At 36.7% G+C, this 15,500-nt stretch overlaps 1 protein-coding gene across 1 annotated transcript in view; it reads right to left on the bottom strand.

Moving 5' to 3' along the window:
* Positions 1–15,500, bottom strand: part of LOC145283795 (hephaestin-like protein) — a 156,346-nt gene that overhangs the window by 121,726 nt on the left and 19,120 nt on the right. The window contains exons 4-6 of the mRNA XM_080132875.1: positions 10,496–10,708; positions 2,740–3,046; positions 2,270–2,376 (exon numbers count right to left, since the gene is read on the bottom strand). Coding sequence (XP_079989001.1) covers positions 2,270–2,376; positions 2,740–3,046; positions 10,496–10,708 — 627 coding nt within the window. The remainder of the gene's footprint in view (positions 1–2,269; positions 2,377–2,739; positions 3,047–10,495; positions 10,709–15,500) is intronic.

Genomic DNA, 15,500 nt, shown 5'->3' on the forward strand with positions numbered 1-15,500 from the left:
GACTTATCCGGATAATGCCAAGCTCAACAATAATTATTGGAGCTTATACAATAGGACAACAAGAGAATGAAATGAAGACACAAAATTATATATAGGTAGATATAGAATGGATCATTTATTGAATAAGAAGTAGCAGTCATCATTATATATATATATATATATATATATATATATGATGACTGCCACTTCTTGAAGCTGGCATATATTAGATTATCATTTCTTTAAAAACAATCAGAAAAGACAAAATTTGTTTAAAAATAATAATAAAACTTAGGATATGCATCAAAATTTTATTTTTTACATTTACATTTGAAGTGATAATATTTTATATAATTTATGAACATTATTTTCAAAGCCCCAGTCAACAATGGAACACAAGCTCTGTTAGCCAATAACCCAAACAATTAAACTGTGATCTCTTTTGCACTGCTGCAATACTGCATGTTATTGGTTTTGTGTTGTTTCCAGGAAGGAAAAGTTTTTTTAGACTGAGGCAATTATTGAAGGGGTGGTTTTTAACAGCCTAGAAATTATGAATCTAAAAACCCAACAATCAATACTTTATATAGATCAGGGAAATTTCTATTTTGAATGATAAATATAGGGTGTATTTTCATTACAATGTTACAATTGTTGTCTTCAATTGAAATTATGACATTTTGATATTCTTTGAATACGCTCATAATGACTGAACGAAATTGTAATGGATGGTTCATTCATTCTGTATTTAAAGGATTGAACATGGTTTTTATCAAAAGAAATAAAGTATTAGTTAAAAATAATATTTTTTTAAAAAGTAAATTATGGTAAAAAAAGAAATTATTTTTATCAATAAAGTGAATGGCTGAATAAAAGACACCATGCTTTAATTAGAATTTTTTACAAATGTTTAGACCAAAAATCGGCTGAGTAATTTGGAGAGATCGTAGAGGTCAAATATTTAGAACTTTGACCCCAATTTTGACCCCTTAACATTTATTGTTTTGAGCTCAAATCAAATTAAAAAGTTTGATCCATGTCCAAGTAATCTACATCTAAAATTTCAAGTGTTTAGACCCAAAATTAGTGGAGGAGTTTGGTAGAGTTTTCAAGGGTCAAATGGTTGAACTTTGAACCCTTGACAGCCAAATTTCTGTCCGAAAACCGATTAAAAAGATTTTCCCAAATCTCAATACTCAATGTCCAAATCTCGAGTCTGTAGATTGAACATTGACAGAGTAGTTTGATAGGGAAATGTACACACACACACAATTTAACTTTTATAGATATATAGATTATTCCAGAATAGGGTTGTAGCCAGTTAATTGAATCACTGTATAAGCTCAAGGAAGCGATTTGCATTTAGAGAACATACAATTGATGAAATAGAATATCACTGAATTAAAAAAATGAAACTGATGGTAAGAGCTGACAAATTTATTCTACAAAGAAGTTTCAATGTTTGATGATAGTAGTAGTAGTAGTAGTAGTAGTAGTAGTAGGTTTTTGCATGTGAGTAAAAATTACTTTAACTTCTAATATGTATGACCTGTTAGAGAGTCGGATATGCCAGAATTAATGATAATTTCCAAAAAGATGCATGGATTATTGGCATAAATCTGACCATATGGGATTTCTACATAGTGATTTTATTTCATAACTTTTAATGTCTGTAGTTTCACAGAAAAACAAATTTACTTTATTGATATAGAGATTTAATAACTTTAATTAAACTTGTTTTAACATCTGAATTAACTGTTTAAAATGTGATAAATTCTTAATGCAAATTAAAGTTAATGTGGTTTATGTGATTTGCATAACTTCAGAAGTCATTTGTTTTGATTATAATAACTGAAGAAGTCATTTGTTTTGATTACAATAACTGAAGAAAAATACTTTGTTGTTTAAATGAAGTTAGTTTTTGATGATTTTCGCAAATATTTTACAATAAAGGCTTATGATCCTTTTTATTCTAAGCACTGTTAACAAGAAACTTACCAGATTCCAGCAACCAAGACAGAGGCATATCAATTTTACAATATCAATTTTCCCTCTCTAATCACAGATTTTGTTGTGTTTTTTTTTTTTATTATTTTACAAAGAAAACAGTTTCTTTGATGGTATGTCATCAGTATATTTGCTGTTGTTAAAACTTAACATTGCTGGTAATGCTAAATTATTATGATAAATACACTTTACTTTCAGAATTATTTTGGTTCCATCTTGAAAAATCTAACATTATAGTTGTGTCAATAAAGCAGGAGAGAAACAAAAAAGTGAAAATGCTTACCCACAAAATGATCATGAACATGACATTTGATGAGCCACATGCCTGGCAAATTCACTTTCATTGTTGCAACTGCAAATTCTGCTGGGTAAATGTTGATAGAATCAACCCTGAAAATTATAATTTTCAAAATGGCTCAATAAAAACTAGCAATTAATTTTCCAAGTTTCTAAATAATTACTACCATGTTTACTTGAAAAGTAAATTTTAATTATGATTTTCTTCTTTCAAATTAATTTTAAACATTAGCAAACATTTCTATAATTGTCAATTGACAGAATATAATTTAGGTTTGTTTTTTTATTGGACTTTTTACATATGTTTATATGTAAAAAGTCCAATCAAAAAAATACACCTAAAATAGAAATTATATTCTGTCAATTGAATATTTTTCCAGCTTATAATTAAATTACTCTTCACCAAATAACTTTATATTTTTTGAAAATAAAAGAAAGGAAATTTTAATTTCTTACCTATGGTGATTGTATTCTAATGATTGTCCATAAAAGTTGATAGTGTGAATATCAACCTCATTTCCCATACCCAATAGAAACCAAGTGATGTTATCTCCCATGCATGCATCCAATCCCTTTAGGTGACCATACATCAAACCATTTATTGAATGCATCTTATTACTCTCTTGAAAATCTTCATCTTCAGGATCCACACTGGCATCTTCACCAATAAAATCTTTGATGTTTTTTTCCAAATACCAACTCAAATTCTCATCCATAACTTTCAACAGCAAAGCAAAATTTTTGTCAGGATGAAGATATTTTCCTTTAACAGAAAAAAAAAGAAAAGAATTTAAAAAATTTTCTAAGAAGATCCAATCAGTTAATATAGGAAAAGTTCTAATACATACAAAGCATTCACCCAGATATGCCCTTTTGACATCATGTCTAATGATTCTGCATTTGCATTGTTCTTTTCTAATTGAAAGTGTATATTTAAAAAAAAAAATTTTTTTTAATTGTAAAAACAAATTAAAACAAAGTGTTTTAACTAGTGATGGGACGATTCTGCTTCTTTTTACATTTCTAAATATTTGTTTTAATTTTCGGAGTGTTGTAAAACTTTGTGTAATGTGTGCAAGTCTATAAATGGTCCACAAGTAATCTTTTTTACTATAAAAATCTGAAAAAAATCTTTATAATGTACATACTTGTCACTGCATGAAGATGCCATATTCCAAAAATCACGTAAATCGATCAAGTTTTTTTTTTATTTAAGAAAATCAAATATTACAAGACATTTTATCAAAGAAAAACTTCACGCCATCTTGTATTTGAACACCTATTGGGAATGTTTGGAATATAAGTCTGCAAGGGGCAGACAATCGATTTTACATGCTACAGAAAAAAAAAACTTGGAAAATTAAGACATAAGTTTTTGAGGATGTTGAAAACGAAAATAACGTTTAAAATTCCAACAAATGAGTAGTTTCCAAAATATGAAGAAATGTTAATTTAAAGAAAGTGGGGGATCACTTTTCTATAATAATTTAACGTATAATGACCCCGCCCCCCCTCACTTTATGGCCACCACTAGTGTAAAACTTGAATTTACGCCGCTGAAATACATATTTGCCGAATTTTTGTTGGAGTAGCGTCAACCTGTGGGTGCTCAATTTACGTAAAATGTCTTGTAATATTGAGAAAGATTTGGATTTTTTTTCTTCGTTTTTCAATTTTCTTATTATTTTGTTCAAGCCGAGGATGGGGATGAGGATGTCAAATACTCATCCATTATCTCATAATTATCAAGAATTATTTTAAAGATTTTGACTGCAAGTCCAATTGTTTGAATCCCTCTTGCAGGAGATGTATGCAGAACAGGAAGCTTCAATGGTATAGCCTGGCCAGTTATAAATTAGTTTAAAACTCAATTTCTAAAAGCCATTGCAAAATAGTGATGGTGGAGAAATTTCATGACTAAGAAATATGAAACTCAATTTCTTATGCTAACATCTGTGATTTGTTTATGCTAAAATTATACAGTTATACATGTTAGATGTGATGGATGATAATTGTAGACATTTGGGGGATCAAACAAAAAGTCAACTAATTATTTGCATAAGATGTGTGGAGTTTATTTTTGGAAAAATGATGGAAGATTAAATCAGTGAAGATCAAATGATATTTAGCAGATGTTTATTATCTATAAATATTTTGTTACTTGGTGAAAGTAGACTATTTAAAAAGGAAAAATATGTTATGATTTAACCCTGAAAATGTAACTGGTTATTATGTTAAACATAAAAATTTGTTAAGTATAAATATGTCATATGTGATGCCTAGATAAGTTCTAACCAAACCATACATGAAAAGGAGAAGAGAAACACTAGGCGTGTCAGAATAATGCAGCTACATAATGAAAAGTTAGAAATAAATATTTTTCAGCAGAGAAAGTCGAAAAAGTGTTTGAAAAATAGAAAGAAAAAAGTAAAGTAATCTGTTTTTTTTTTTCTGAATTATTTAATTGAAAGAGACAATACAATAAATTATGCTTGAAAAAGGACAATTTAAATGAACAATGTTTTGTGATCAGAAAAAAAAATGTAATCAAATCAGCGAAATGGAATAAAGAAAGGAGGGTAGAGAAATAAAAAAAATTAAATAAATGTTTTAGAAAAAAAAAAAAAAAATTAAGAAACCCAGGCATCAGAGGGTGACAGTAAGTAATGCTAGGAGACAACCCAGATTGAGTGCGAGTAAAAGTGTTTTCTTGGAGAGAGGGATGTGATTGACTCTCATCAGATGAGTAAAAAAGAGGCTGGACGAAAAAATTTTTTCCCAACATAATCCACTTGGATCTGAAATGAAATTTGACTCTTCTGAAATGGACTTTTTTTGTTATTAGATAGAATATATAGTAGTTCAATAAAGACTATTTGTCATATCCTATGCATAAAAACTTCACTCGCACATGGAAAAATCTTCATCTACACATGAAAGAAACTTCACCCATGTAAAGTATCGACAAGACGACGTATATTTGAGAACCCTTGTTGCCGTAAATGTCTTGTTTAAGTAGCCTGCTCTCGCCTCTCATGTAAGTGATCGAGTCTACTTCTATGGGGGTGTGATGCCAAGACCACTCCAGTCTTGTAACTGGGCATCTTGGGTTCGATTCCACCACTTCAGGGGCCACAAGATACTCGCGTTGTGGTCCAATGTTTTGAAGCTCTGGAGTAGTCATGCAACGTGCCCCATGTCTGTGGGAATAAGTTCCTGGGTAGTCATGTCATCCTTCTGCTACAACGCACCGGTTGGTCTTCATCAACCACGATTATCCCAGGGGATGCTGTGTCATCCACCTCCATCTGTTCTGGCAGAGTGTCGGATGTTTCGAACTGGTGTTGATCCGTATCCATGGTAGACCATTCTCCCAGTATTTCGGGCCCTTTAGGTTGTCTATGGTATCCAACATTCCTGAGGGCTCCTCAGGTATCAAGTGACAAGGATATCTACCACAGGGTTTATTCTCCAGAGGAATCTGTGATTGCAATGGGTTACCCGGTTATTCCCATCAATGCGTACATTATACTGCCGGTTACCCAGTGTTTCCACCACCCTTCCCGTCTTTGTCCATCGGTGCGGGTTTGGACCTGCACCATTTCCCTGATTTTCAGTTCCTGAAGTGTCTTTTTAGATTGTATTCCCTTTCATTCCGTGTTTTTTTGCCATTGCTGTTTCCCTATAACAACTGATTTCTCTCCAGCGTTTATGGATTCGATATTGGTCCTGGAGCACTGGGAGATGGTCCTTTATCACGCATAGGTCTTGTACCGGGGTGTTGCGATGAGTCAGAGGGACCTAGCTGCCCGGTCATGGCGTAGGCAACCGCAACTGTCCATGCTATCAATAAGTATCCTTTTAGCCGTTTAACGGCCAATTCTATTCCCCCATTGCTTTGAGGGTAATATGCCGATGATGTTCATTTCCTTATGCTCCAATTATCTAGGAACTGGAGTCAAACGGTTGTCTGCCATTGGTTGATAGCTCCTCCAGAATGCCGTATGTACAGAACTAGTTTCGTAGGGTGTCACATATGGCCTTGGCATTTCCAGACAACATCAGAGTGACTTCTACCCATCCAGTGTATCTATCTGCATATACTAGGTAGTTCCCTCATAAATCGAAAAGTCTGTCACCATCTTCTGAAATGGGAACTCAGGATTCGAGGGCAACATTAGGGGTTCCTTTGCACTGGGCCCGGGTCTGGCGAATGCTTGTGTCCAGCCCTGGCCAAAACAGCCGTTGTCTGGCATTTGCCAACATTCCATTGACACCCTGATGCACCGAATGGAGCGATTCCAGTACCTCCGAACGTAGTTTTCTGTGTGTGAGGATTTTATTTTCCATTATCATCATGCCTTCCAAGCAACTCCTTTTTCATATGCTAAAACTGGCAAATTGTCTCCGGCAGTTTGTGCCGAGATTTAAGGAAATCATTTTGTATGAATTCGACGAGGGAATGGCATTCCTCGTCAGTAGAAGCTGCAGCCACAATCATGTCCCATGTTATTGCCCTTAAATGGGGTCCTGATCATAGGTGGAGTTAAATGATGCTCTTATGGATTGTGCGATATCCTTTTCGTAGGCTACCTGGCTTACCATTCCAAACTTGGATCTTATGTCAGTTATATTCTTTGGTGTCGGAATATTCCGTACTGGTTCAGTCATTTTTTTGGTGGGTTTTATCCCGTTTTCCATTATGAAGAAACCGGCAAATTCCACCTCTTTTTCTGCGAAGTGAAATTTCTAGGGGTTGAATACGATACCATTTTTGCTGCAGTTATTTATGTACTCTATAGTATGCCAAAATGTTTCAATAGAGTCGTCCCATAGTATTGTGTCATCAATACATCTTGTTTTCCTGGGCATATCTACAGTGATATTGTCGAACCTGCATGTATATGCGTCTCCTGACGCTTGGAATCCTTGTGGTGCCCGAAGATAATGGTATCTACCTCATTCCGTGATGAAGGTAGTTGCATCTCTTGCCTATCGGGAGAGGGTTAGGCTATGATAGCCATTCCATGCATCCAAAACGGTTTTTCTAGTTTTCGCAGGCACCAGCGATGCCTAGTTGAAAGGAGACGGTGTATGATGGGTTTCTCGTAGGGTAGTGGCTCCAGGTTTGCCAGCCCTGCCACTATTTGTCCTGTTACCATATCGTTGGAGTAACTGACTTTCTGACCACATCCTATCTCGTTCGGACAAGTCACCGAAAGTTGCAGAATTTTGCAACTGATCGAAGTCGTACCACAAAGTCTGTAATCGATTCCCCTTCCTTCTGCCTTATGGAGTGCAATTCTTGCCAGTACACTTCTTTGTGTAGGCTTCTGAGGGCTATGAGCTTTATGTGTTGTAGCAGCTGTTCCTCCGTGATGGAGTTCAGTATTTCTGCTCCTACCAAGTCAAACAACAGCCTGTTTACTTTTGGGGCACAGGCTATTCTTAGCTCGTTTCTTAATGCTGTTGGTTCCACCAACCCACACATCTCCTTGTATCTAATCCAGGAATCAATGAATATCGCCCAGTCACCATCACTTGAGTCCGGTTCTATGGTAGGTCTGTTGGGTCTCCTTGTAAGCTGTCCTCCGTCTCTTTGCAGAGCGATGTTCTGTTGCTGTAGCTTGAAGATCTATTGAAGTAACGTCTGCTGTGTTTGTTCGTCCATATTCCAACATTGTTTCTAGCAGGTTTCCTATATCGGCGATGCTATGTAAAGCAAGACGCCGTATATTTGAGAACCTTTGTTGCCGTGAATGTCTTGTTTAAGTATCCCGCTCTCACTTCTCATGTAATTGGGCATGTCTCTTTCTATGGGGGTGTGACGCCAAGACCACTCCAGTCTTGTAACTGGGCGTCTTGGGTTCGATTCCACCTCTACAACCCACACATAAAAGAAACAACCCCAAAATTAATTATGACTAAGTTGTGCAACTTCAAGCTCTTCATTAGACAAAAAGGAAGACTTTTTAGCCACATTACAACTTAACACGATTGATATATATATATATATATATATATATACATATATATTGTTAGCTTGTTACATTCTCATTCACCAGCAAAATGTTGGTTATTTGATATTTTTTTTTGCAGCTAACACCGGATATGACCATGAACTCTGATTGATAACTTCCATTGACTGGAGTTTATACAATGGCATTGTGTTCTACACAATTTTGGTCATCTTACCGTCTGATCACAAAGGCACCCAGCAAGTGATATAAACTGGTTATATCTATGTATGGGTATGTCACACATGTCTCATTAAAATGATTTTGAATTTCTTCAGGAGTGATAACTTATGATTTATCAAACAAGTAATGGTTGCAGTCAAGGAAGATGCTGCAGTTTGTGAAGCTTATTGACCGTCTCAAACTTTCCACCATTTTTGGTGATGCATTCATTTTAGTATTTTTGCTCAAATTTATAAATAAAACAATTAAAAGGATAATATTTAAGGATAATCATTATTAATATCCAATAAACTGTAAAATACATCGCAAATACATATCTTAAAGCTACAAGTACCTTAAGATGCCTTAGAGAGAAGTTTTGGGTGAAAAAATATACTCCCTCCAGTTTGGGATCTTTTGGAGATTACTATCTCAAAATAAGTGACAAAATAAGGCAGAAGACAAAGTAATGTCAATATAACATGTTCCATGCAGGAATATTTTTAGTGTCTCAACGTACAATTGGCATTAGGCTTTTTCTCAATCTCTGAGAGAGACCTGAGTAGTACTTAATGTGATACTAGATAATTTGACAAGATGACAATCCTTCTTAGTTCTGAATGGGCCGTTAAGTCTTGGTTTTGAGGTTCACTGTCAGGTTTGTCTCAGTGTTGAGGTGACAAATGCTCTCTGACAGTTTTTGTTCATTTTACTTCAATGCAAAAAATTATGCAGTGTTTGAGATAAATTTGACACTTTTTAGAAAAGAAAAAATATGTCATATCTTGGCCAATAATTGTGTATACTCAAAATTCAAAGTATTTTACATACAGCAGTGGTTCTTAATCCTCACAAAGAAGTTAGTCTTCATGATGTTTGGGACTTTAAGGAGACTATAGGTCAGCCACCTCTTGTTCTATGCATTGTTCAACAAGTTCTGGTAGAAACTCTTCCTGTCTGAGAAGAATCAAAGCATCCTTGGTTTATTGAGAAGTTTCTTAAATTTTGTAAGCCAGTTCTCTTGAGTCTTGGTGGCAAGTAGTTGGATCTAGCACTTTTTGTATAAGGAATAGAGGAGATACCCATAAAGCACTTTCTTCATAGTCACCATTCTAATGCCCATCTCATGGTCTGCATTTTTCACACATTTCTTTGCAGTGTTTCAACAAATTTTGTTATGTGGACACAAGCAGAACACCTACTATGATCTTTCCTGCCACTGTTTCCACATCTCCATTGCAATTCTCTAATGGTCTTCAAGGAACACTGAGCTATAACTAAGTTTTCTGAATCATCATGATGCAGGTCACTCTTTCAATATTCTGGTACTTTCCAGTTGTCCATGGTCGCTGGTTCCTAAACCAAGCAGTGTTGCACTTTGCTACCATTAAATGTTATCAATTCTGAAATAAAAAATATCAAATTTATCCCAAACGCCCTGCACTCTTAGCTGGTGAATTTTTTTGGATTCCCTATCCTTTGGGTTGCTGTCATTAATATCTTTCAAGTTACAAATTCTGAACTCCAGATTGTACCGAGATCCACTTGACTTGAAAAATATCAAACTTGACAAAGAAAAGTTATTAATTATTATGGTGTTGCCAATATTTTTGTTCCTGATAGCCAGATGCATTACCACAGGTTGCATTGGAATTAAGCTCTTATAAATTCCAGATGCGCAACAAATACGATCACATGCACCCCCCGTCCACATATGTTCTCATGAACAGGATTAATTCTGATCAAATGTGCTAAAACATGGTGTCATAGCAACAGAAAGATTTTGATTCATTTGAAGATTGAAGTAACGCTAACCTGGAGACGAAACCAATGGGTCACCAGAAACAATGATTGGGGAAGCTTGAATATAGATTTGGAGTGCACACACTTCTCAACATGCTTGAAGCTTAGACTTAAATGTCTTTATGTTGGGGTTACACTTGTGCTCAAAATTGAAAACATTTCACTACATTGTGAACATTTCATTTTATCTGAAAATCCAATATCAATGATTATGAGTATTAAAGACTTACCTTTTTTACAAGTTATGAGCAAACCCATCAGACCAGCATACATGTCCTTGACTGGATCAATATGAGAATGATATATCCAAGGAATACAATCTGGATCACCTTCAGCTGGGGAATCAAAATCATTTATTTCCCATCTGTAGATGTGAGTTTGCTGTGGTTGAACAATATCATCAGCTTTATCATTAAAACTGGTTTTATCAAGATACAAAGCACCTGCAAAACAGATCATTTATGTTATTTAGAAGGTTAAAATAGGGATGGACTTTATTACTATGTAAGGGAGTGAGAAATGAAAGAAAAGAGATAAATATAACATGAGCTTTATGTGGATGTGGATGGTAAGATGATAAGAATTGTGAATATGGGAAAACTACCTCAACTATAAGACAATCATACTTTGAAAAAGATAAAATACAATTCACATTTATTTTGTTAAGTAAAATTAAAATTATTATATGTAAAAGACTTTCTTCTGATACTGATGTCCTAAAAAAGACAAACCATCTTTGCTGGTTTAGGCATGTTGAAAGAAGCAAGGGGGTATATCAGCACTGTCAAAGACCTAAAATTGGTTTGTGCCTTGTTTTGTAGATTTTCTTTTTCAATATCTTTTTAATTATTTTCATTTCATAATGTTCTCATCTTGTTTATGAGTTGTATTACAGTTTTACCTGATCTTCCCCCCCCCCCAGTTTTATTGTTATCTTTTTGATATTTAGGTCTATCTTTTTTTATATTTAGGTCTATCTTTTTGATATTTCAGAATAGTTTAGATCTTCATATTTAAACATTTTTTTTGTTCAAATTACACAATTTATGTAATTTTCAGAGTGATTTTGTTTAATAATTTGTGCAGTTTGCTTCATTTTGACAGTTTGTATATCTTGTGTAATTTTTTTCCTCACACTATCATGTGCACCTATTTTGAGTTTAACGATTAACAGATGTTTTGATTTTAATGTTATTGAAAATTTCACATTATTTTAGTATTTCTTCCATTTGTGCTTTTCTAACTTTGATAAGTCATGTTTCATTTGCTACTTTTTTATTATTTGGTTTTACTTTTGGGAAAGGAATTTTCCAATTTTGAATAGGGATATTTTTGTTATTGATGCATCTTTTACAAATTTTTTGTTATTGATGCATCTTTTACAAATTTTTTGTTATTGATGTATCTTTTACAAATTTTTTGTTATTGATGCATCTTTTACAAATTCTATCACAACTTTGAAGGGTTTCTATACAGTATCTTTGGACTTTCAAAATGTAGTCACTTGGCATATTCATATATTTGTTACTTTTTTAAGTGAACTATCAGTTTGCTCGCCATCTACTTTAAAATCTATTTTTGGAGCTACAGAAGAAAAGTTATGCTTACATACAAACGAAGCCATAGGCACCTGCATTCCTTTAACTCTGCTAGCCAAATTCAGAACCTCCTCAAGAATATACAGTGATGACTTTCTTAAGTCAATTGACCTTTAGGCATCTCCTAACATATTGTAAGTTTATTCTTGATTGATTTTCAATATAATAATGCCATTTTTTTATAACAAGTTTGGTGCTGTTATATTCTATGTATTGTGGGCGAGAAATGCGTATGGTTGCAAAACAAGAATATGATAGTTGCAAAAACGGGAATATGATAGTTGCAAAAACGAGAATATGATAGTTGCAAAAACAAAAATACGATAGTTGCAAAAACGAGAATACTGAGTAGATTGAAATATATTTATTTACCACAAATCAGATGAGGCATCTATAATAGCCACAGTAAAGTCTCGTTAAGTTGTAAGGGTCGTCTAGAGGCGAGCGGAGGGTTTAGAGACAGCTCGTATGTTATGACGTGGTTGTTCCGTGACGTGGGGTATAGGTGCGGCTTGTCTGATTGTAACGTTGTGTCTACACTATGTCACAATCAGACAAGCCGCGCCTATACCCCACATTACGGAACAACCACATCATAACAGACGAGCCGTCTCTAAACCCTCCGCGTGATACGGCAACTATCGAATGAACACAAAAACACACAATAAAATACCTTTCACTTGTTAATGGAAGATCCCGCAGCGGCTGTGATATTTTTTCTGTCCGGCCACGTGTTGCCTTTTTTTCACTACTTCCTTTCTTTTTTTCTTTTTCCCGGAAGTGCTGCCTGGACTACTCCGCAGATGTTCAAAATTCCCTTTTCTCCGCACTCTATATAACAAAAACTTCCGTTTCTCGCATCAGGGCAAGATCTCATCTTGTAACAGCCCCCTCAGATCTTACCATGATTCGAGACTGTTGCCATGTGGTCGTCGCCCGCCTGCATGTGTATGTTTTTTATTTTGTCTGGTGGCACATAACGAAGTCTTGGAAGCATGCTGGGAGTCGTCCGCGTGTTGATCGCTTCGTTAGATTTTGACTTCCCACACCACCTCTGGAATTGCAGTCATTTGTGCTGTGATGCCCCCCTGACGAAAGTGTAGGGAGTTGAGTCGATGGGTGATTGGGAATTTGGCTTGCTGTGGATGGAGGCGGAGGTGGAAGTGGTAGATCCCTGTGTTGTAGGTTATTTGGTCGCAGTATGAACCGGCGGATGTGTCCGCGGTGAACCCAATCTGTTTCACCGTTTTCATTTTTTACTTGGATCACCAAACCGTTCGTTTTGGTGACTACAAAATCACTTATCCAAGGCAGATGTGATGTGTGTGCTATTGCGGATTTCGGTCGGTGGAGTAGTACTCTGTCGCCAATCCGTATAAGGTCTTTAAAGGTGCCTTGGTTTAGTTTGGCTTCCATTTTTTGGTCAGCCGCATTGTTCGTCAGGGCAACCCGTTGGTGTACCTGTCGAAGCAAAGCGTTTATCTGCATACCATAAGCACCTGGATTGTTATTGACAATGTCTTGGTGGGGAATCTTTGGTAGACCGATGTGTGGCTGGCGGCCGGTGATAACGTAGTGCGGGGATGCGCCAGCGGCAGTGTTGGCTGTCGCATTTATCGAAGATACTACGGATTCGAGGACATCCGTCCATTCGCAATTTCTATCTTCGCAGATCATGTAGAGAGCATTCTTTAAAGTCCGGTGTTGCCTCTCGATGTTCCCTGAACTTTGCGGTCGCCATGGGCAGTGAAGTTCCTGGGTGATTGAGGTTAGTTCGCAGAAATCCTTGTAGACCTCGCCAGTGAAATGAGTTCCACGGTCAGAAGAGACGATGCGGGGAATCTCGCGATGACAAAGAAAGAACTGATAGAGCCCACGAGCTGCACTGATTGCGCGGTCTCTCACACATGGTATGGCCATGAGGTGACGGCTGAAGCTGTCTAGAACAGTTACTATGTACTGTTTGCCCTTTGAGAGGAGTATTGAGACAAAGTCTATGTACACAACTTCGAATGGCTTTCCTCCTCTCCTGCAATGGCCCGTGGGCCAGTTTTGGTGCATGCCATAGTTTCCCTTACGTTTAGCGCAGGTTTGACATGACTGGACATATGCCTTGATGTCACGATCTTTAAATTCCCACCAGTAGCTGGCTAGGTGTTCCTGCATGCGAGTAATCCCAGAGTGGTTGATACAGTCATGGGCCTGGTGGAGATATTTTGCGCGGAGCTTGTAGGGTACTATCAATTTTGGTGCGTTCGTAGTATCCCTGATCATCAGTACAGAGGTACCAGGTTCCAAGTAGAATTGGTGCATGTGCTTGTTGTACAGCACAGTGCGATGGTCTTTGGGGTCGAGTAGAGTAGCGTCTAGTCTTGAGGTTGCCGACTGAAGAGCTTTGATGATTTTTGAAAGTGTCATCAGAGATTTGTTCTGCTGCAATACCCATGTGTTCAGCTATCTCTACAACCGGGATGGTTGATGTGGTATGAAAAGCGAAGAATGCATCGACGCTTATGATGCTTGATGTTCCTAGGTGTATGTGTCATTGGGAGTAGTTGGGAGCTCTTGATTTCGCCAAGGCACCAGGATGGGACGTAGATGTTTAGACTGGAGCCTTGGAGTTTGAAAACCTTCCCTGCAGGCGTTGGGTCTGCCAGTAATTTGTCCTTGTTGTGACCATATCTCCGACTGAGCATGGCCCAGACATTCGACTCACCCTCCACGTACTCCAAGACAAACTTGTAGCACGAGATTTCCTCCTGCCATCAACGTATCTTCGCATTGTTAAATACGCATTGATCCAAGTATGTAAGGGACCGGTGATCTGTGAGGACAACGAATGGACGACTACGTAGAAAGTAATAGAATTTGGTGATGGCTCATTTTATAGCATAAGCCTCGCGTTCAGTTGTTGACCAGTTGCATTCTGTCATGTTAAATGTGTGTGAGGCCACTGCTATGATTTTCTTCCAGCCGTGCTCATCCTCTTGCATGAGTATAGCACCGCATGCGATATCGCTGGCGTAAGTGGTGAGGGTAAAGAGTCCGGAGAAGTCGGGGAATGAGATGATTGGTGGTGAAGCAAGGCGCTTCTTAATTTTCTCGAAGGCTTTGTTCGAATGTCCATCCAGGCTTGTTTAGTTCGTTTATGGGGGCCATCAGATTGGAGAACATATCCATTCGGATGCTCTTATATAAGCATGTCTCAATGAATTGTCGAATCCATACGAGGTGTCCAATGAGACTTTGTAACTCCTTTCTCGTTGTCGGGGGTTTCATGTCGATGATGGCACGTACGTATTCGAGGTCAGCCTTGAACTTATCGCTATTCACAATGCGGGCGAGGAATTTTGCTTCGGATGCAAGGAAAATGCATTTCTCCGGGATTAGTTTTAATCCAAACTTGCGAAGAGCGATAAATAATTGTTCCAGTGCAGTTATATATTCCCCAAAGGTTTTGGCATGTACAAGATTATCGTCGATATAAGATGATATATTTGCGCGTGAAGCCACTGTGTCTAGAGCATCGGCTATGCATCAGGAAAAGATTTGACCAGCGAATGTTAAACCGAAGGCTAGACGAGTGTATTGGAAACAACGTAAAGTAAAGGCCATTTTATGGCGGTCAAGTTCATTG

Source organism: Euprymna scolopes, chromosome 8 (assembly GCF_053919585.1).
Source record: "Euprymna scolopes isolate OS-2025 chromosome 8, ASM5391958v1, whole genome shotgun sequence".
Taxonomy (NCBI): domain Eukaryota; kingdom Metazoa; phylum Mollusca; class Cephalopoda; order Sepiida; family Sepiolidae; genus Euprymna; species Euprymna scolopes.